Below are 22,760 nucleotides of genomic sequence, written 5' to 3' on the forward strand. Positions count from 1 at the left end.
AATTTATTACACACCAGAGTCGCTAATATGCTCCGGCATTTAGCAGTGTTTATTTGAGTTTTGCCAGCTCTCCCTGTTAGTCCAGCACATGGCCATTATGAACCCCCTCGTTAATTAAAGCCCACACACACACTGTAACACACAAAGACACACCACTCCCCCACCCCTCTTATTAACCTGTTTCCTAGAACAGCCATGTATCGAAACCAAATACCTCATTGCACCTCAATCTGCACTCTCTTCTACTTCCTCTCCTTTTCTTTAGGATGTTAAACATCCCGTAACTTCCTTGGAATCCTTTTATCATATACTGTAGCTGCTCAACATAGTGTGCAAAAAAACACTCTATACGTTCTCCTGTTTCCTGTTGAATAGGACAAGAGTGCCTTATAATTGACTACTCAGGGGAAAGATAGCTTGAAAGGTAGCACTTTGTGTTTTTTTTTGTGGAGCTTTCTCATACTTTTTTTTTTTGCTTTCTCCTCAGGTCCTCAGGGACCACCGGGCCTCCCAGGAGAGAGGGGCCTCCCTGGGCCACCCGGCCCTCCAGGGCCCCCTGGACCACCAGCCCCTGTACCTGAACAAGATGGTATGATTACTAATCATTTAAGGAGCTTAAATTATAATGTACAATCATCCAGTCATTATCACAAAATAAAAACCAGAACCCAGGGTGATTAAGTCTTGTATCCTCCTAAAGGGGTTTATTTAGCTATAATGACTGACTGATTGTGCTTTTCTATACTTCCTACACACCATTGTTCTGGGGTCAGAAAAATGCCAGTTTTATTTATTTTTAAAGAAATTAATACTTTTATGCGGCAAGAATGCATTAAATTAACATTAAATTAACAAGTGGCCGTAAACCTATTTATAATATTACAAAAGCTGTAGTTCTCTTCATTAAAGAGTCATGAAGAATGTAGCATCTCAGTTGTGTTCTACATTGATTTTTTGACCAAATTAATGCAGCTTTATTGAGCACAAGAGACTTCATACAGCCATGAAAAAATAGTTTGAACAGTATACAAACGTTTGAGTTCAGTAGGATTTTTATTTTTTATTTTTTTATTTTTTGGCTGCTTATCAAATAACAAAACAAATAGTCATGAAACGTTACTTTAAATTTGAATTATTTTGTTATGTAATAAGTAACAGACCATGGTGCATGTGATAGAAGAAATTTAGGAAATCATTTCCCTGCAAAGGCAGTCAGTTATAATTTTGTGGTCATTATACAACAGTATTTGACCACAGAATGCCACAGCTGACCAATCAGAATCAAGTATCCTGGAGAGCTGTTACATTTGCTCGCTTTGCTGTTTTTGGACCCTGTTCTCACTTGCTCTCTCTGTCTGTCTGGCTTCAGAAACTGTGTGTGTTGCACTCTCCCATGCGGTTCTTCAGATTTTTCACACCTTTAGAATCGAGTTGTGAGGGAAATTGCTGTAGTGCAGGACCAGATGGATGCATGTGGACACACACACACACACACACACACGTTGTAGTCAGTTGCTTTTAATATGGAATAAGTTCAGTTGTGAATGCAGGCCAGGTCTGCAAGTCTACACCTCATTAGTAGCCAGTCATGGGACGGTCAGTTCAAATTCATCTACATTTTACACTGATACTTCCTGATTGTGCAATGGGAAGCTTCAAATGAGTCCCAAATGAATGTGAATAGAAAAAGAGGAATGGATTAAGGAATTAGTCTAACTTAGGGGCATCTCTTCTCTCATTCCCCCTTTTTTTCTTTCCCGCCGTTGATTAAAATGGCAGGTTTCAGGAGGTAATGCAGGCTAGACTCAATAGTCACATGCTGGGAAAAAGGCCTGTCTGTCTGCTGCTGATGTCACTCAACCATTTCCAGATGTGCACAGCCAAAACAGCAGGGTAGAGCAGGAGAAGTGTGTGTATGTGTGCTGGTGAGACTTACACTCAGTTAAACTATAAGCACGAGGGAGTGTTTTAGAATAGAAGCAATAATATTTTAGTGTGTGTGTCGTCACTCTCGAAGAGGACTGGCCCGTGTAGAGGACTGACTCTTCACCTCAGCTCAGTTTTATATCTGCTCTCTGTTGAAGGGGACACAGGCCAGACCTCATAAAGTTAGAGAATTTTAAGTTTAGGGGCCTTAGAACTTTATAACTCAGTTAAGGCTGTTATTCCCATGATTCTACCTTCAAAGAAATCAGGACAATTAAAGGGTCTGCAAGGGGCTTCCATAGACAAACATTGCATTTATTGGAGTTTCCTGTCTGGGTCTGAGCGCAGGGATGCCCTGCAGCCACTGAGACTACAGCAGCAAACTCACAGACGGACAGACAGACAGAGAGGGAGATGGGAATCTGCCATTGTAATTTCATAGGTTGAATCAGTACTTAGCCTTTCCTCTGTGAGAACATTGCCAGCAGTTACAAAACATCTATTATGTCTACTGGGAGTAGAGTAGCAACAGTACAGTTTAATAGCATGATTGTGATATAGTACATACAGTATTTCAAAAGCACCAATGCACATGACAAAAGCAGTGACAAAAAAATAAGAGAAAATGTATTAATACAAAAATAAGGTGATAGTAAAATATATCAACAAACAGGAATTCAGCAGTAAAAAAAGAAACACAATTTTGGGGCATTTTTCTATAATATGTTTTTATTGGTTGATTTGATAAATGTATAAAATATATGGTTTGATTTTCAGGGTTTGGGGCAGAGGGGTAACAAAGGGGAAAATTACAGACCACACAAGAGAGGGACAAAGAAAACCATTAGGCTGCGATACAAAAGAAAAACGCTGGCTTGTATTTTTATGTCATCTTTGTGATTTAATTCACTTTTCGTGACAGAAAATAAAAAGCCAGCACATCAAAATGCCACAACCACTCTAATAATTTATGGTGCACTAATATTTTACAACCTGCTACAAATGACATCACTGGTTATACTTGTTTAAACAGCACCGTCTGCAGGAAAGTAGCCGTAATGACACTTTGCTTAAGCTCCTGGACATCAATTTGTATTTTTAGTTACAGGCCTGAAAAAAGACAGTCTGCTTCACAACAACTTCCCTGACCTCCGAGTGACCCCTTCAAACGGACCCCCAGGTCCACCTGGACCCACCGGTCAGTGAATCAGAATTATTTTCTTGTTTGTTTTTATGTTTATTTGCTAGCTTTTTACAGTATTTTTCACTTTTGGACATTTATACCATTGTAGGGGAATATACAGTTAAAACCCAAGGACCAGATATTTGGCAATGAAGACCAGGACTCAGAGATGAGTTCAATTAATAATAATAATTTTACTTGAAGAAAATAGTTTGCAATTTCATCAGCAGAAGTCAGCTTCAACACTCTCGAAGGAGTTCGCAGGCCGCCCCCAGTACAATACAAAATCAACCACAGTTATACCCTGACAGAGGATACTAATTGCGTCAATACATAGTCAACAAAATTCTGATTGGTTCCAAAACCTATATAAAACTCTCCAAAGACGTAGATCTGATATGCTGGACACTGGCAGTTGATTGTTTGTCCTGGGACTGTCTGAGCTTCTCCCTGTACAGACAGATACTAACACACGTACACAGAGAACTTATCTAGAATTCAAGGCTTTCTAGCACTGGCGAGTGTCTTATCATTACGGTTGGATACACACACATAATATGTGGACATTAATCTTGAGGAAAAGAAATACAGCAGACATAAGGTTACACATTTCACTCTTGCTATAACTTGATTAATAGTCAAACAAGAAATCATGTAATAATATAATATAATATCAGTATGAAGCAGACATGGGGACTTGGTCCCATCTCTGGTATGAAGGATATGGCAACTCGGCATCCACTCCTTCAGTCCCCCGTTTTAGATCAATGTGGGGTCTAATACCCCACATCTGGTCTAATAAATGAGGTCAGGTGTAGTTGTGATGCATGCTAAGAATGCAGACTGTTGGTCAACTTAAACATGTGCATACTTAAAATCTCTGGTACTGGCTGACATTTCTAGTAATAAACACATTATTTTGTACAAAATACTTCCCATAATCATTCTTATTTCCCATATACATTAATCTACTTACTTAATCCCACAATATCGGCACTTGCACTAGTCTTTCTTCACATAATGTCTTTTCCAGTGAATTCCTACTACAGCTACTTCACACTTACCCTCTAAAACCAAACATTTATCCAACAGCCTTAAGACTAAATTTGCATATTCATTAACCAGATTTAACAAATCATTAAAGAAAAACGCATACACTATAACCAATTAAAAAAAAATAAAATAATATCCTTAAGAAGGATATTTGTCTTATTTGTTTTTTTTTTACATGTCTTATACAACTATGATGAATTTTAGTTAATTTGGTCATATAGTAAAATAAACTCATTACAATAAACTTATATATATTATTCTCTGGAAGCCGGGCTAAATGAATAACCACTGTTATTGCATTCCTGACATATGTCAGACCCTCAGTCACCTCACAGAGATCAAATACAGACATTGCTTATAACCTAAATCCCAGTAAAGATACCCTTATTTTATGAAAATCTATCATTTTCCCGATCAATGGTGCAATTAGAGGGATTGAATAACCATTATACCCTTTCATTCCAAACTTGGTGTTAAAAACACAAAAATAAACAAACCAAAAATAAGTAAGATCAATATTGAGCCATCTTAAAAAAACAAAAATAATCATAATCATAATCATTATTTCCTCGAAAACCTAGAGCAGTTCCTAGTTTATTACTTAATAGCCCTTTTATTAAGTTTTACTTTCACCACGAATCCATTTGCAGTCATCATAGTTCACATGCTGCTTACACATACATTAACCATTAACCCAAACTTGTCATTGTTAACAACATTTGATCAAAATTACATTTTAAGTATCGAAGTGTCTAACTTCAAAAATACAACTAACCTATCCACTTATTGTCATGCATGTATTTTATACCAGGACATTACTGTTAACCATACTCATTGCCTTATTACCCTTTTTTTTTTTTTTTTTTTTTTTTTTTAATGTAAGTCTTGTCAATTATCATACCATATTACTGTACTCAGACTATATTAATGACACATTCAGAAGCAAATCCTCAATACCTCGTATTAAGTCAATTTAGTTCTCACTGTTTTGTCAGTTAGAAATGCTTACACATCAGCTACGTGATCAATGTCTTTAAAACCCTTGTTCATGTTTGTCATTTGGCAGTGATATTTATTTACTCAAAATTATTATAAACTGAAAAAGAGCACACAGATTTCCCAATACTATTACTAAATGAACAATACTATTACTTAGTTCTAAATGCCCAAATATTTATTAAAGAGACATCCTCAGTTTCTGTAAATCTGTATTGAAACAGTATACATTATCAAAAAGCCCTGTCAGTGTTCACAATATTAATTTGATTTGACCTGACAGGTGTTCATAAGCAGCTCCATAGAGCCTATTACAATTGTTTTGTTCAAACAAAATTTATTATTATTATTATTTTTATTGCTGTGCTATTTCAATTAATTCAAACCTCTTGTTATGGATTTGCTCCATTAAGGGGCTATCCACACGTTTTTGTTCAACTTATCTCTGTTCTACATAAACCACTACATAAAGCTTTTGCACTATATTACACAAGCAGGATTCACTCCTTTGTTTTCCCACCAGGCTTCTTTATGTGAGGGTGCTCTCTGGATAATTTGGTTAGTGACGTAGCCAATCTGTCACTGTTTTTCTGCCGTCAAGTCTAAAATATTTACCTTCACCATTCAAACAACAAAGTGTTAACTTGTTAAAATTTATACCCTCATTTAAATTTAGGCATGGATTTTAAACCCATTTTGGACGGCAAACTTAAATTTCACAAATCCAATCATATAAACACTCTTTAACATATTAATCCAGAGAGTGATTTAAATCAGTATTATAAAAGACAAAACAAGTCATTATTACCAGTAGCAGACAGAGCTGGATAACCAATCCACTTAAAGCTCGTCCCATGTTTGGCATTGTCTTTTCATTAGTTTCACTCAGAATTATCGACTTCTGTAAAGTAATTTCACTTAACACATCTGTAATGATAAAACACTCATTCCAGAGGTTAGTGACTCAATTGAAACAAAACAGGAACAGAATTGTCCCCCAATAATATATATATAGCCATCCTCGTGCATGCACATACTTAACACATTTATATTTTAACAGCTCATATTTAAGGTTTGCTTTTGGTATTTAATCGGAAGGATTTAAACTCAAACATTGTCTGTGCATTTTACCAAGTTTGTACCTAATCTCTTATCTAATCTCAAAGTTTGCCTGTTCATTAATGATTTTTATTTAGAGTAAAATCAGCTTGGTTGTTTTGGTCTTCAAATCATTGCTCTGTTTTGGTTACTCTGACTTAGCAGGCCAATAATAGAAGAAGAGCACTATCCCTGCCTCCACTCAAGCACTCTCTCTCTCTCTCTCTTACTGTGCAAAATATTATTTATTTATTTATTTAGACAATTTTTGCCAAACTTTAACTTAGACTATAATATAAAATTCATTACAACATATAACCCTAAATTATTCAAATAAGTTAAAAATGTCAAAGTTTCTAGATCTAAAATCTCAGTTTAAACTGTTTAAAATACATAATGCTAGGAACATTTCTTTAAAATTATTTTTACCTTACATGCTTAATTCCCTTAACCTTTGTTATCTAAACCATCTCTTGATTCAGCAGAAGCAGTCTTCATTTTTAGCCACCACCATATCTTGTTATCATCTTGTGTCATGCCTAATGACCTGCATGAGTAAAGACTATGATATAGACATATTAGTTCAATATCATTTTAGCCTCATAAGAAATTTTTGTCTCAAAATAATGTCTGTCATCACATGGTCTCAGATGGTTCTTGAAAGCCCATTGCCATTAACTTTTTATAAATAAGCTCCTTGTCCTCAGGGTGTGATCCCCTGGCATAGTTGCATCAAGTTGTGGACGCTTGTCACAACAATCAGTCAAGGAATGCGGTTGCTGGTGATCAGGTCTGGAGGAGCTCACATTTTGAGGCAGATTGCTGTACTTCCTACAGTTCCTCTCTTAATGATGCTCTAGGCCTATCAAGCATCTGCTCAACTTCACTACCATCTCACATATAACACCTCCCTTCAGGGCAGGTGCCCAGTGGCGGTGACCCCCTGCCTTAGGTTGTCCCCTATTGGCCAGAAGAGGATCTTACCCGTCATTGAGAAATCACCTCATGCACACTGGTAACCACTCTTTCCCGTTGAAACATCCTCTACACTCTTCTTCCAGAATCCAGTATTTCCTGCAGCTTAGGAAAGGTGCACTCAAGAACCATGAGAGCCATTGACAGCACCTACTAGTGTTAAAACATTGAAAAGGGTTAATCAAACTAATATTTAATTGCTAAAATCAATTGGATACCTCCAAACTATCATGCTGAGATTACTCAGTGAATTTATTTTTCACACCCGTCCATTCATTGTAATTTTCTGTTGCTTCTGTAGCTGCAGCCATCAGGCCCTGTATGATGGTGGAGACTAAAAATAAGACAGATAAGTTACTGGTCATAGAAAAAATAGCAATACAACTGTTTAACTATTCAAAATTATTACATCTATAGCTCAGGGTCTGTATTATGATTTTAAAGACCTCATGTCTCTTCAACAATTGCTCCTAAATTGTTATTCATTATTTTTATAATCTCTTATTTCTTACATGCATTGGGCAGTTGAACATTTAACTACCAATTTCCCTCTTAATGCATTAAATCTGAACTCTTTTTATCATGTCCTTTAGCATCTCAGTGCCTATGATTTGACTGAAACACTGTGCTGTACTATAAATATCTTATCACTTAAACATAAGCTCAGATAACAGCATTTTAGCTTTCTTTGAATGAGAGAGAGAGAGAACTCTGAGGGATTTAGGACTCGTAACAATGCATTTTCATTCATTTTTAACATAATTTCATTGTACTATCATTTTACTCTAGCCCAGTTTAAAACTTGTCAGAAATTATATGCATTTTAAAAATAAACATCTTTATATTTGTATTTTTACTTTATTTTCGCAACTCAAATGTTTCTCAAAGTTCTTTGCAGTCATTGTCATTACTTTTACATCAACTTGTATTTATCCATTCACTTAATTCTGGCCATGGCTTCTGAATTTCAACATTGGTTTTAAATCTGTCAGAGGTTATCTGACCCAGGTATATTACTTTGGGTCTTGCTAGCATGCTGTCTTCAAAGTTACTTTGAAACCCCCGTTTATGTTACTTGTTTACAACTTTATCATCTCATAAACAAAAAATAATTTTCTTTTCTCTTCTTTTTTCTTTTTTTATGATGCTGCGTGACTACAATTTTGCAATCCAACAATAAAATTACTCTTTTGGCCAAACATTAGTAAATATAGGAATTACATTTTTTTTTTTTTTTTTTTTACTCAGAACATGTCTCTGGTACTTTCAAAGCTTAAGCCAGAGTCATGGTGGGGGCCAGCATGAGATAAAACAACGGCTTCATTGTAGTCAAAGTAATTTTATCTTTTTTAACAAAACATAAGCTTCTAAGTTTTTCCAAAATGCCACTGCCAATTTGTGTGCCTACAGTTTTTTTTTTTTTTCACTAACCCAGAATTCTGTTCAGTATTCCTTGTCAGGACTTTCAACAATTATATAGGAACTGGAACAGGTCTTATGATATCATTCTTTGTCATTTAAACCTTCTATGCACAGAGAATCAGATTAAATCATCACTCAGTTACTTATGGGATTATTTTTAATAAATCGGCACATACATTTATAAATGTTTATTTCTCAGGTTCTTTCTAAGTTTAAAGCCAATCAAGTTTTTGTTTTAACATTACAATCAGAATTAAAGCTCAGACTGATCATTCTTTAAATGAATTCAGAGAATATATATATTTTTTTTAAAGTCAGAGCTTCAGAGCCAAACTGTTTACAGCATTTGCTCTCTTGTTTCATTATTTCTATCAGGGCTGACCAGGTTACCTAATTTGTCAGTCATATTTCTATCATAAACCAAAAACATATTGAGGCGGCGATCTTACCAACAGCACTTGACTTCTGCGTGATGAAATTGCAAAGTATATTCCAGAATTTCCATATACTGGTCCAATCCAATCAGGGTCATGAAAACTACATTTTAGCTCTTTTGGGGTTGTTCCTGAGGCATCCCAGATCAATCAATACTTTCCCTTTGCATATATCCCTATATTTTTATAGGTGCACATATGAATTATCACTATTTATTTTTAAACACTAATTTTGGATACTCTTTTCCCTAACCACTGACCTGGCCTATTTCTAAGCTCGGGGCGCCCCTGTCTGTAATGGTGGGTGATCGAGAGTTGGAAGAGCGAGATACGACTAGAACCCCCGTCTAGCGTCTTACATTCTTCTCGGGATTTCCCATACCCCTACTTTGGCTTACCCGGCCGTAAATGCACTGCCCTTTATGGCCTCTCGTGCTTTTTGGCTCTCTGTGCTTGACCCAGCACTGCCTATTTACGGCCCTATGTGTCCCTTGTCCCTCGGTGCTTGACCCAGCACTGCCCTTTACGGGTTCACATGCCTGTTAAGAATGCGTTTTTGTCCCCCCCTGGACTGTGCACACCTAGAAACAAATTTTTACGTCTCTCTCTAAGACCTATAGGTGTGCACCTGTTCCCTCTGTAACTGTACACATCTCTAAATATCTTATATCAAGACCTACCGATGTGTACTTGTACCCCTTATACTCACAAGGTTACTTATTTACAGGTATATTGTGACACCAATTTACCTACTGCACCCTGGAGCTGGTGTCTACCCCCTCACGTCTGAGTGAGTCTATCGTTCCTCCTTCTCTCGACCCCCTCCACTTACAGACAGTTCCTAACCAATAATATTAAATCTAAAATCTTTCCTACCTTGGTTTGATGATTGATCAGGGATGTCAACAAAGAACTATTGCCCGTCGATCCTCCACCATTAACTGTAGGGGAATATACAGTTAAAACCCAAGGACCAGATATTTGGCAATGAAGACCAGGACTCAGAGATGAGTTCAATTAATAATAATAATTTTACTTGAAGAAAATAGTTTGCAATTTCATCAGCAGAAGTCAGCTTCAACACTCTCGAAGGAGTTCGCAGGCCGCCCCCAGTACAATACAAAATCAACCACAGTTATACCCTGACAGAGGATACTAATTGCGTCAATACATAGTCAACAAAATTCTGATTGGTTCCAAAACCTATATAAAACTCTCCAAAGACGTAGATCTGATATGCTGGACACTGGCAGTTGATTGTTTGTCCTGGGACTGTCTGAGCTTCTCCCTGTACAGACAGATACTAACACACGTACACAGAGAACTTATCTAGAATTCAAGGCTTTCTAGCACTGGCGAGTGTCTTATCATTACGGTTGGATACACACACATAATATGTGGACATTAATCTTGAGGAAAAGAAATACAGCAGACATAAGGTTACACATTTCACTCTTGCTATAACTTGATTAATAGTCAAACAAGAAATCATGTAATAATATAATATAATATCAGTATGAAGCAGACATGGGGACTTGGTCCCATCTCTGGTATGAAGGATATGGCAACTCGGCATCCACTCCTTCACCATGGATAATTTAAACTAAGCTTTAAAAACAAAGATTTAAAAAACAAAGAATAAAAATCTGATGAATTTATGCCACATAATAACTGAAAATTCATTTGGATTTATATTAAATCAGCATAGTATGTACAGAACCTTTGTGAATCTGCCTTAATTTCATTGACAAGAACTAAATTTCAGCCATTAGTTCTTGTGCACATTGGCACATGCTACGTTTCCACACACTGAAAATGGGATATTAAAACATCACACAGCAAAAATACCACTAAACTCAAAGTTGCCTCATTATTTGTAGCCTGTCTTAAGTTACTTTGCAGTGCTATTATTACAATGGATTTTACTCTAGATAAAATATGACTCTGTGTTGGATGTGAAATATGGAATTTGTGTGTGATGAGATTTTAATGTTTTAATCTGTCTCTGGACACAAACCAAGTCTCCTTTTTCTTCTTTGAATTTTTTTTTTTTTAAATGCCATCTCTTTACTGCAGAAAAGCTTTCTAAAAGCTTTAGCACAATCAACCATCTTTAACATGAGTAACACTATTTCGTCATTTCAGCAGGTATTAAAACAATGAGAAAAACCATTCTCTGATATGTTTTTCCTTAGCAGCATCCATCAGGTATATTTAAACTCAGATGTGATATTTGAATTGTGTGAACTTGTTTCAACAGGTTAACAAATGAAAGTAAGCCTGAAACAGTTTGATTTGGTCCAAATGGACAGTTTTAATCAATATTCTCTCATTTGAGTATAATACTGGACATCATAATGTTTTCCATACGGTGTTTCGAGCCGCATCATGAAACAGTCAGATCATACCATAACGTCAGATCATGAAGGGTTTATTCAGATGTGTCTTTTGTAGGTCCTCCAGGACCGTTAGGACCCAGTGGACCACCGGGCCCTATGGGACAAACTGTAAGTTAAAGACTATTCCTTATGTGAGTGTGTGAATATGTACGTGTACTAATCACATCATGTTTTACTCATGCACTCAGGGAAAGCCAGGAGCTCCTGGTTTGCAAGGCCCTGTGGGACCAAAAGGCGAACGAGGAGAAAGAGTGAGTGCACAAGCATAAAGCTACCCAGAGTGCAACACTGCCTTAACTTACTATGCAGTTCTCACCCTTAATTTACTTCCACAGGGACCTCTTGGATATCCAGGAGAGAGAGGGTTCAAAGGAGAGCCAGTAAGTCTTCTGAAGCCGTACAGTAACTTTGTATAAGAAATAGATCATTACTGACACTTTTTCTTCCTAGGGAGCACCAGGACTTAAAGGAGAACCAGGGGAGAAAGGTCTTCCGGTAAGACAAGCCCATCAGGGTCCTGTTAGCTGCACACTCACTCCCTTTGCAGGAGAGCGCATGGGAGAGAAATGATCAGTCCCTGAGCGCACGAGTGCAGGGATAATGTCATTCACTGTTTAAATGCATTGATTTTAATGCAGCAACAATCTCTTTCCTTATACCTGCTTATCGTTGTTCTAGAGCGAATTGAACGTAAGAGATTTTGCCATTTGCCATGACGAATTTGTTGTTCTTGTTTTTAGGTTTTCATTGCTCATCCTGCCATCCATCTGTGTTTTAACATCAACAGTCACGTTAAATCTATCAGTGAAGTTTTCAGCTCGATAAATAGGTGCAGACTGATTTTCATGTTTTCAATTTGTGAAAAATTTAAGCCAAATTAAAGAACGAATGAAAACTCCACTGAAAGGATTTGCTCCACCAATGCTGTTCATTGCTTACTTACAGTACTCACTGTTAGCACATTATATGTCTTGGTTTTGTGTGCGCTGGTATTGTTTCCATATGTTTTTGAACAAGAGCTTGCCCTTTATGGCTGATCTGAGGCCAGTTTTTGGCTTCTCACTGTCTAAAGGGGAGTTCTGAACTAGTCTCATGTTAGCATACAAGGGCATAATCTATTCAGAATGTGCAGTGATGTTGTTAATGCTGTTGATTTCGATTGGTTGGTGGTTGGGGCTGTCTCTGAGTGTTTCCCCTGTCCTCTAAAGCTGATTCCTTTACTGTGTCCATGGCTGCCTTTCACAGCCACCAGTCTCTTAGCTACCAACTCTGGCATATACCCAACACACAGAGAAGTTAAATCTTTGCTTTGTCATGCTGTGACGACAAAGAAGAAACGTTGTACTATTGATATAACCTCTGTGTGTTCACCATTGTAAATTGATTAATCTGGGTAGTCCAGCAACCAAACCGCTGGGTCAAAACTGCAGAGGGCAGAAATAAGAACAAACATATTTGAAAGACTCTTTGTGTTGTGTATATGCTACATTTTATCATTTGCAGGGATTTGGTGTGTGGATTGATGTGTGGATGGATACAGCGATCCCTCAGTATCCCACATTGCATTGCTGCATGATCCCATCTCATTGCGGTGCTTGTGATCTTCCTTTTGCCTCCTCAACTTACATCTAACCATTCAGTTTTGAGTTTCGTAGCGCTGAGCAATTACTAGTCAAACAAATGTTCTGTTTAATCGCATTACGTTATCATACTCAATCTATTGTGAAAGGCTTGAAAAGCCTCTTAGTTCATAGCAAATTGATGTATGGTTTTCTGCATGCCCTGGCGAACCCAGAAGATTTGTGTTATTAATCATAAGACAGATAATTTCATTAAATCCTATAGGTGTAGCTTCTCTCCTGTTATGCAGACTCCTTAGAGATGTATATGTAACATGTATAAAGACCATACAGTTATTTGAAGATTAATCTCCTCACATTTATCAAGTGAGGCCAAGCGCTCATATAATACCGTGGAGAAAGGTTCTGGACCATAGCCATACTTACATCTCTTAATGAATATGGTATTATTTGGAAGAAATATTATAAATTGTTTGCTGTTTTATTTGGCTAGATGAACTACCTCCTGCTCTCACAGGCACTAACATTACTCTTTCCTGAGTTCATCAATAATACCATTTTTCCTAACGTGTGCTTGAGCTTGGGTCTGTGTTCTGTAGAATGTATGTTATGTGACAAGTTTCTTTACACTGTTCAAGAAATGCCTACCAAAGCCACATAACCAAATATTTCAGCAGTTTTTTTGTGAAAGGGGACAAAGGTTTTCCGTTAGGTTCCATTTCTGATTAGTTTTTGATGTCCACATATACTTATTCTTTGTAGGGCTGGGTAGAAATATAGATTTTCCAATTAATATTTCAGTAATGTAATTAAGATACAATACTCAACACCATGCCAAAAGCAGTCAGATAATTTGACCACTTAAGTATTATTAAAGAATAAATGACTTTTATGGGCTGAAAAATACTGCATATCCCACGAACCAATTCTTTTTAATGAATCGCAAACATAAAACTCGATCAGTGTAGTCTGATTTACAGACAAATTACTCATTTGATCCAGTTCATGTTATTGAGAGTTTCTTGAATGCAGATTGAGTGAAATTGAAATTGAAATTGTAAACCAAGAGAATCAGATACGAACTGAACCGGGAAATCTTTATTGATACCCAACTAAAGTGCCATGAACTTAAAATGCCTGTTGACAAGAAACAAAAACAAAAAGGCATATGCTGGTTAGGAATGTTTTGAAGCATGGGAGCTGGTTTGTGCAGGTTTATGCTGGTCCTTAATTGGTCGCGAGCTGTTTTAAGCCAGTTTAAAGCAGCTCATGACCAAATAAGGACCAGCTTAAACCAGCTGCCATGCTTCAAAACATACATAACTAGCATATGCTGTTTTTTTCAACAGGGATGATCAGAATTCATTAAGCATTTAACGTGTGAAAATGATTAACTGGACACCAGTATCTGATAGACATGTACAGTGTGAGCTTATTATGGTGGCTTTGGTATAAGAGCATCTTTTACCTTGAGATGAGCAGACTAAAGACTAAAGAAATGTATGCATAGTCAACTAAGTGCAAGTATTGTCCAGATGACTCTTACATACCTTTAGTTTGAAGGAAGCTGCTCACCTCTTGGTCTTTCAGTAACATAGTCTGAGTGTACTGGGAATGTTAAAAGCATGTTTAAATCTAAAATGATTGAACATTTGGTCTTGATTTGCTCTAAAGAGCCTTTGGCCTGGACTCAGAAAAAAAATGCATGCTCTTTAGTAAAGACTTACAGCATGGCCATAGAAGAAAAGAATGAGAAAAGACAGGCAGAGCTAAATCTGATGTGTAGTTAACTTGAGTTCTGTAGTGAATGGAGCTGAGATCTTAACCTGCTAACTACGATAATGGATTGAGATTAATGTAATTGATTAACAGAATGACTATGCATCTTGGCGAGCGCTTTTGTTTGGCTTGTTCCCAATACCTTGACGGCTGTATCTATCTCCACAGGGGGATGGGATACACCAAATCCGCGAGGCCCTGAAGATCTTAGCCGAGAGGGTTTTAATCCTCGAGACTATGATCGGTATCCATGGTGAGTAGGAGGCCAGAAGTAGATTTAGGTTCATTTTAAAGGACTTAGGACCAGGGGTCAGAGATTTCAGTGCATCTTTTACCCCACAACATCTTTGGAAAGCCAGTGAAGAGCAAAGTGTGGCGGAGGACAGGGGCCAAGTACTCAACCTGCCATCCACAAGCCCAACCCCCCACCATGCTTGTCAAAAACTCTTGATCTTTGATAGGACTTTAATTTGAAGAAGTTCCAAGACTTGCAGGCTGACTTAGAGCTGCTGGCTCGCAGGGTGCAGCTGCTGGAGGCGATCATCTGGCCAGGTAATGCCCACATGCCTTCGTCTAGCGAGTCAATCTACTGCCATCTCCTGACAAGTTAGAAGATCAGCACACAGGAAGGATCAAATGAATACAGAAAAAGACTCCATCCAGGGCCAGACTCCGGCAGTGTTTCCCAGTTACTACCTCTCATAAAGTTGATATGCAACCACTAGGTATTTAGTAGATGCTTTCCCATCCATAGTGACTTACAGTAGGCTACATTTATTATGGAGATGCAGCTGCTGCAACAACCCGGTTTCAGTGCCTCCCTCAAGCATGCAGTGTGATGATTGGAAGCGCAGGAAATCACCCTAGTAATTCATGAATCACCCCTTCTGAAGTTTGAACCAACATCCCTTGAATTACAAGTTAAGATTTTACCCACTTATTTCTGTGATTGGAGAGCCATCATTACCCTCCGAAAACACAGCCATACCACAGGGCTCCAGACTCAGAAATCACTAGGTGGAAAATCACTTAGAGCCAAATGAATTCTAATTTGTCAGATTATGGAATTGCTTGATAAAGACTCTTGCTCAGATGTTGTATAAAACAGGGAGTTCTAGTGTTCGTGATTGTATTTGTGCCATATATTCATGCATTTTGTAAGGATATTTATTCCTGTTCAGGGAAAAATAAAATATAATATTGATTGTCTTACATTCCCATACAAAGTTTACCACACAGTTGATTCAAAGTTTTAAAAGGGCCTAATATTTAAAAATAATAATAATTTGTATCATTTATAAATTCATATTAACAATAAGTATTTAGTTTTTATTTTATTTTTTTTTACAGTCGATTTCGCCTCAAAGAAAGACTGTACTGTGCTAAAAAATAATCATGAATACTTTTAAAAATATATAAAATAAATAAAAATGTGAATATAATTTATTAATTTATACAACAAATCTCTATTTTGAGCTTTATCTATAACTACAATAATCTCTTATAATTTGCATATGAACAACCATTTCATTAAATAGACTCGTTTAAGCCTCTAAAATATTCCAAATCTGAAATATTCAACAACAAAATATATATAATAATAATAATTCAAACCGCTAATAACAACCGGTTTTTAAGAGTAATTTGTTCCTGTTTTGGGCATCCATACTCACCTCAACGTAAATCTTTATGCAACTTTCCATGCAGATCTCTTCATGACTATCACTAAAAGTTCCTACCCTACATTTTTTTTTTTTTTGCAACAATTTTAGTCAGTCTGGGGTCATTACCACCATTCATCTCAATATGGTAAAACATGATCTCCATAATACCACCATATGCTACTTCTCTTAGAATGAACCGCATATCTGTGACTAGCCACTTAAAAGTATTTCGAGTAAGAGATTAGCACTTAGCAGTCTTAACTCTCTCTTCCTTCAACAGAACCAGATCTAGGGTCAGGAGATGGCCTCTTTGGCACACCGTCTCCAGATGTCTACCGGATTAAGAGGGCAAGGATGTCATCTTTCCGAGTCAATTCTCCCTTAATCACTGCTGAGACCAGGGTTCGTGGGAAGTAGTCTGCATATTCCAAAGAGCGAAGCCATCGTTTCCATCTCAATTTCATCATCAGTAAATCAGCTGAACTGGCAACAACTAGGGTTGCAAAAAGGTGGAAACCTTCCAGTAAATTTCACAAATATTCCAGAATTTTTTGAAAAGTTCCAGGATTTTTCCCTTTGGATTCCTGGGATTTTTGGAAATTAACCAGAAGTGTTCCACTCCTTTGCAACCCTAGCAACAACTACACAAGTCTCCTGAGACACACACATTCTACAGATCCAACCGCTTTGGAATATTCCAGTTATTCAAGAAGGGGGAGACACCTCAGGGAAGACCAAATGGTGCTGTATAAATTAACCACCTCTAATGGGACTCACAGGTTCCTAGCACCTCTCCTCTGGCAAGTTATATGTTGTGTCACTCTTTCGACATAACGAATAGAATCAGTCTCAAAATCAATTTGTCAATTCGTTGTTTCACATGAAAAAGGAAACGTTTTAAAATATGATATACAGAAACAGTATTGGTGCTTGTGTAATTGTTTAACAAAATTGTGGGCAAAGAAGGGTACAAAATGTGATGGAGACGAAGAACGTTTTTTTAGGAGAGCATCAAACCATATTATTAGTCTTTCCAGCTGCTGTTAGGAGCTCATAGTAACTTCAGCAAATGTACTGTATGACAAAATGCACATAACAATTCTGCTAGTCAGCCAAACTCCACACTTTCCCCAGTGATAAAACTGATTTCATATTCTGTTCCTTGGATTAAATGCACTATGTAGATAGAGAATCACCTTGTTTTTGTTTTTTTACGAGAAAGGACAACTGAAGGACATAAACATGTGTAAACTTTAATACACCGTTCTGTTGTGATAGGCTTTGGGCTTGGGTTCCCTCTGACTTTTTAAACAGACTAAACTTGTAACTAGATTTGAATAAGTGAAAACAAATTGTTTTTTTTTTCTTTTTTTGTTAAAACATGCATTTGAGCATGATTTTAAGTAGCTCTGAATCAAATTTTAGGAATCTCCTCTAGTTCAGGACAACAATTATTGAGTAACCCTATAATAAATAAACTAAAAATGTGCAATTGTGTGAGCTAGAGGAGACAGAACCATAAACTACACAATATCCAACTGGAGCACAAGGGGAAGCAGGAAAACTACTCATATAACTTGAATTCTGTTTCCATGTTTCATGCATGTCTTTTCATCACAGTTACATGCACAACAGAGGCATGGGTTTCCTTTCTCAATACCTTTCTATTCCTATATAAATATTGTTGTATTAATTATTTATAGATGACTATTAGCAATTGATGTTTTCTCTACTCTGTATACCAATTCATGTAACGTCACCTGTATTTTTTTCCATTTCTAGCCTCTTGTGTGAACTTGTCTCGCCAGTGTGCAGAGTCTTACCAATTGATGTTAAAACGAAATAAACTTTGTTGTGTGTTTCTATTTTTAAGACAATCCATGTTTTTATCAATACTCGTAAACCTGAATGTTTAATTTGTGATATTTTAATGAAGATTTTGTAGCCAAGAAACCTTGACTAAAATACTGACATATGCACATGACTCTGCTGGCCTGACAGTCTGCTAATGTGGATTTAATGATAGCATATCCGTGGAGAAGTTTCTTGGAACGTCCATGTCCCATCCACTGGAACAGTTTGGTTGCTGTTCAGAGTGTTTTTCCATTCTTTAAACTTTTATCTTAAAAGCTGCCAACAGCATAATAGAAATATATTAATTTCACAATCCACACCACCCATAATCAGCAAGTCATGAAGTAGTAAATACACAGTTACAGTTCAAATTGAAGATCGGTGCCTCGCTAAAAGTAGTAGTTCACAAAAAAATTCAAATTTGCTAAAAGTGTACTCGCCCTTAAGTTATCCAAGAACAGGTTTGGAGAAATGTAGCATTATGTCACTAGCTCATTGATGGAGTGAATGGGTGCTGTCAGAATTAGAGTTCAAACAGCTATTAAAATATCACAGCAATCCATACGATTTCATGTGATGTTTTTATTGGCTGTTTGGACTCTCATTCTTATGGCACCCAAGGGATGTAATACTACATTTCTCCAAATCTGTTCCAGTGAAGACACAAACTAATCATCATTTTGGATGCCCTGAGAGTGAGTGAATTTTCAGCAAATTTTCATTTATGGTAGAACTGTTGCTTGAGTAATGGAATGATATGGAGCAATCTTATACTACAGCTTTTATTTGAAGCAGTATCCCTGAGCTATGACGCTGATGATGACTTCTTTCCTTTTGAGATGACCACAGCCTCCTCCCCAATCTGATCATCAATGAGCAAAGAGATTGCTCCATCCAGCTGTCCTGTAGCAGCCAGAGCCACAACAGCTTTCTCTGTGGGGAAGCCCATCTTCTCTAGCTGTTGCAACCTGAAAGTGCAGGAGCTTAGATAGACGAACAGCATTCAAGAGATCACTGTTGAAGAAACACTCATGCGCAGTATTTACTAACCGTATAGAGGACACCGAGGACTTGGATACTTCCACTTTGTCCGCAACACCTTCAGGTGCGTCGTGGAGTGATGCTAGTATCCCTGCTCTCAGCATCTCCTCCTCTAACAGCTGTGAATCGGTTGCCATCAAAGGCTCCTGATGCCACTCAGACACTGAATGCTGCCACGCAGAATGATCTTCCAACTGGGATCTGCTGGTTGATGGCTCAGGTCTATTATAGAACAAAAATAAAGCTCATTCATTCTAGTTCGATTATGTGATTTATTCAAAAGAAAATGAATTATTAGCATAAAGTTCACAGTAACCTTATTGAGGTGTTGTGGTAAAGAGGCAGGTGTGAATGAGAGGTAACTGAGATGTAAGCCCATTTTGGCAAGCAGGCACAAGCACCCAGCTTCTCTATCTGCTCCAATAGTTCAATAAACTCATTATTGTCTGTATAATATATTAAGGGCATTACATTAATGAGTTTATAAATAAATTATTTTATACCACAAAGTGTACTGCAGTGGTTCCTACCCCTAATTAGGGGCCTCAGCAAGACTCAGCAAATATAAATATATATATATATTAGGGGTGTAACGGTTCACAAAATTCACGGTTCGGTTCGATACGATACACTGATGTCACGGTTCGGTTCGGTTCGGTTCGATACGTTTTAGATACAGCAAAATGTAAAAACATCTCAACTTTTCAGAATGCCGCAAGCGCACCGCGGGTCATGTGACAAGAACCAACCAATCAGCTTCATCCTTTCCCGTAACAACGTTGAGAGCTCAGCCAAGATGAAGGAACAGCTGATCATAGTTGTATATGGATTGCAATTTTGAAATAAATTTAGTAGCAGAGCTACTGCAAGCGATTTTTAGAGCTGCAAATCCATTTATCCTTCGCTGAAATTTCCGCGTCTCATGGAGAGAGCACGTCATTGTTGCTTAGCAAAGACAGACGCCTCATGAGCGCTTCTGCCCGAGCGCTTTGGAAAGGAGGAGAAAGACGTGCTTAGCGTTTTCCACGCGTTTTTAGGAGCGATATGTGAACGGCCCCTAAGGCGCTCGCTCACTCAGCACGCGCTGAAGGCTCGTTGCAAAATGTCTAATGCATTTAACAGACCAGAAATATAAGATCCTAAAATAACCAACAGGTCTGGTGTTTGGGTTGGATTCCCTGTAAGCTATAGTGTCTAAATGCTGCAGGGATAGTTTGCTGCGTGCATGTTTCTCCTTTTTTTCGTCTTTTCCCAGATAGTACTGACGCATATATCCCAGATATTCCCGCTGGGGTTTTTTTTTTTTTTTTTTTTTGTATTCCCGCTGGTGTACCCTGTCATGTTGCAGATGCGACATACCGTTGTTTTTTTATCCACCACTCTCTTGCCATCACCATTATAGCTTAAAGGGAATCCAAAGTGCACCCAAACACCAGACCTGTTGGTTATTGGAGGATCTTCTCATTTCTAGTCTGTTAAACGCATTGGCTATTTTGCAACGAGCCTTCAGCGCGTACTGAGTGAGCGAGCGCCTGCTGAGTAGCCTAACATAAACATATAAGATGGTGTTTTTTTCTTCTTCGGGAGTGTCAGGGGCGTTGCCTGTTACGTTGTTTGGGTTATTGGGCTACCTTGTTGAACGCATATCATTATATTTCTATCTCTCTCTTTTTTTCTTTTTTTTTCCAAATATAATTAATTACTCCAACGAACCGTTCGGTATACATAATGCGTACCGCGTACCGAACCGAAAGCGTCGTACCGAACGGTTCAATACGAATACGCGTATCGTTACACCCCTAATATATATATATATATATATATATATATATATATATATATATATATATATATATATATATATATATATATATATATAAAATGATAATGTAACTACATACTCTTAACTCTACACACTCTTAAAAAAAATGCATAAAATACTATATATATTAAATGAATTAAAAATATGTCATCATTTACTCCACCTCATGTACTTCCAAACCTGTGGGACTTTCTTTTGTGGAATGTTAGCAAGTAGTTATGGTTCCCATTGACTTTCATTGTACAGACAAAAAAATGCAATGAAAGTCAATGGGAACCAAACCTGTTTTGTTATCAACATTCTTTAAAATATTTAGCGAACAGGTTTGGAATGACATGAGGGCGTGTTGGTCACCGGGGAGCCTATAATTCAGAAAAGCTGAGAAAGGATACAGTTGAGACCCAGGCAAATGGCATAAAAGTGCAGCAGGCCAGCAGCACCGGGAAGCAGGAAGAGGTCGAGGATCAAGAGCAGCCAAGGCAAGGACCAGACAGGAACAAAGCGCAAGACTCTCCTCTGCTTCACCTGCCGACACTGAGCTGTGAGGAGGGCAAGGTGGGTGGCTGAGTAACCACTGACCCTGCTGGCTTCATCCCCAGTAACAAAGAGAAAGAGGGAATAAATAGGAGGAAGGAGCACAGTAGAGATAAACGAGAGGGCTAGGAAGACAAAAGTGCCCCATCTTCTCTCCTGGCAGGGCCCGAGCCACAGCAGCAGAGTGATGTTGTGGAGAAATGAGGTCAACTCCTCATTACTGAAGGCGTAGAAGATGAAATCTGCATTACACAAGGAACATCAGGAACTCAATGTTTAGAATCTGAAATCATAGTCCTGTACATTCGTGCATTGCTTACCATAAAATCCAGGAAAATCCCCGCCTGGTCCTAAACTTAGGCTGGCGTGAATACCACAGAGCCAAGTCGACAAAATTAACAGGAGTATTAAAAACGTTCCACTACAATAACCTGGACGGTTTGATCCAAACCACATCCATGCCGAAAAGAGATGATCAAGCATTTTAAAATCAAAAACGCATCACCTGACAGTTGCTTACATTACAAGTGTATATCTAAATAGGCAGGAATATCATAGTGTATGTATTCATGTTTCCAATTTAATTTCAGTTTACGACGCTGGCATATTGCTGTCTGTTTTAACACATACTTCATCTAACGATGAGAGTACTTACTACAAAGTGCACAAATATCCAATTTGTTATACTAATTTAAATAATAATAAACAAGTAGGCTAAGACTAAGCTACACCAATATCCAATGTCATTTACGAAGCCTTTTATTTTGACAGCAAATAACTTCCTCTTACGTGCAAGCGCATTGGGGGAGTATCCAAATATGTTTAGTAAAACGTAATTTTAATACGCAAATGTATGTATTTGTTAAACTATATATAACTATTTTAGACAGATTACCAATTGATCGAATCAAATGTATAGATAATCAGGCAAATGACACGTTAATAATTACAAACAGAAGATTACATCTGCCCCCCTCTACACTCGGTGTGTTGGTATGTT

General features: G+C 37.6%; 2 protein-coding genes across 6 annotated transcripts in view; one reads left to right on the plus strand and one right to left on the minus strand.

The window, feature by feature from the left end:
* Positions 1-18,386, plus strand: part of emid1 (EMI domain containing 1) — a 65,733-nt gene extending 47,347 nt beyond the window's left edge. Inside the window, exons 9-16 of one of the 5 annotated variants that reach the window (XR_008153803.1) lie at positions 488-589; positions 3,029-3,124; positions 11,542-11,594; positions 11,675-11,737; positions 11,822-11,866; positions 11,937-11,981; positions 15,014-15,397; positions 16,790-16,846. Coding sequence is in view for 4 of the 5 variants with exons in the window: in XM_052556009.1 (XP_052411969.1) it covers positions 488-589; positions 3,029-3,124; positions 11,542-11,594; positions 11,675-11,737; positions 11,822-11,866; positions 11,937-11,981; positions 15,307-15,397; positions 16,790-16,926 (632 nt within the window). In the remaining variant the exon portion in view is untranslated. Of the gene's footprint in view, positions 1-487; positions 590-3,028; positions 3,125-11,541; positions 11,595-11,674; positions 11,738-11,821; positions 11,867-11,936; positions 11,982-15,013; positions 15,398-16,789 lie in introns of all 5 variants that reach the window. The other 4 variants (XM_052556011.1, XM_052556010.1, XM_052556009.1 and 1 more) reach the window with 4 other exon arrangements.
* A 34-nt stretch (positions 18,387-18,420) lies between these two features.
* Positions 18,421-22,529, minus strand: rhbdd3 (rhomboid domain containing 3). Its single transcript, XM_052556013.1, has 5 exons — positions 22,081-22,529; positions 21,619-22,002; positions 19,721-19,850; positions 19,414-19,626; positions 18,421-19,331 (listed from the first exon to the last, which is right to left on the minus strand). Exons 1-5 carry the CDS (start codon positions 22,241-22,243, stop codon positions 19,169-19,171), a joined length of 1,053 nt encoding a protein of 350 aa, XP_052411973.1. The 5' UTR covers positions 22,244-22,529; the 3' UTR covers positions 18,421-19,168.
* Between the last annotated feature and the right edge of the window lie 231 nt (positions 22,530-22,760).

This window comes from Carassius gibelio, chromosome B5 (genome assembly GCF_023724105.1).
Source record: "Carassius gibelio isolate Cgi1373 ecotype wild population from Czech Republic chromosome B5, carGib1.2-hapl.c, whole genome shotgun sequence".
In the NCBI taxonomy this organism is placed as follows: Eukaryota; Metazoa; Chordata; class Actinopteri; order Cypriniformes; family Cyprinidae; genus Carassius; species Carassius gibelio.

Bases quoted from the DNA above. Each gene is read 5' to 3' on its own strand.
- rhbdd3 (XM_052556013.1), bottom strand. From the start codon at position 22,243: ATGCTTGATCATCTCTTTTCGGCATGGATGTGGTTTGGATCAAACCGT. The intron at 19,851-21,618 runs GTATCCTTTCTC...TATATTATACAG, and splicing joins CATTTGCCTGGGTCTCAACT to ACAATAATGAGTTTATTGAA. The intron at 19,627-19,720 runs GTTACTGTGAAC...GTTCTATAATAG, and splicing joins TACCACAACACCTCAATAAG to ACCTGAGCCATCAACCAGCA.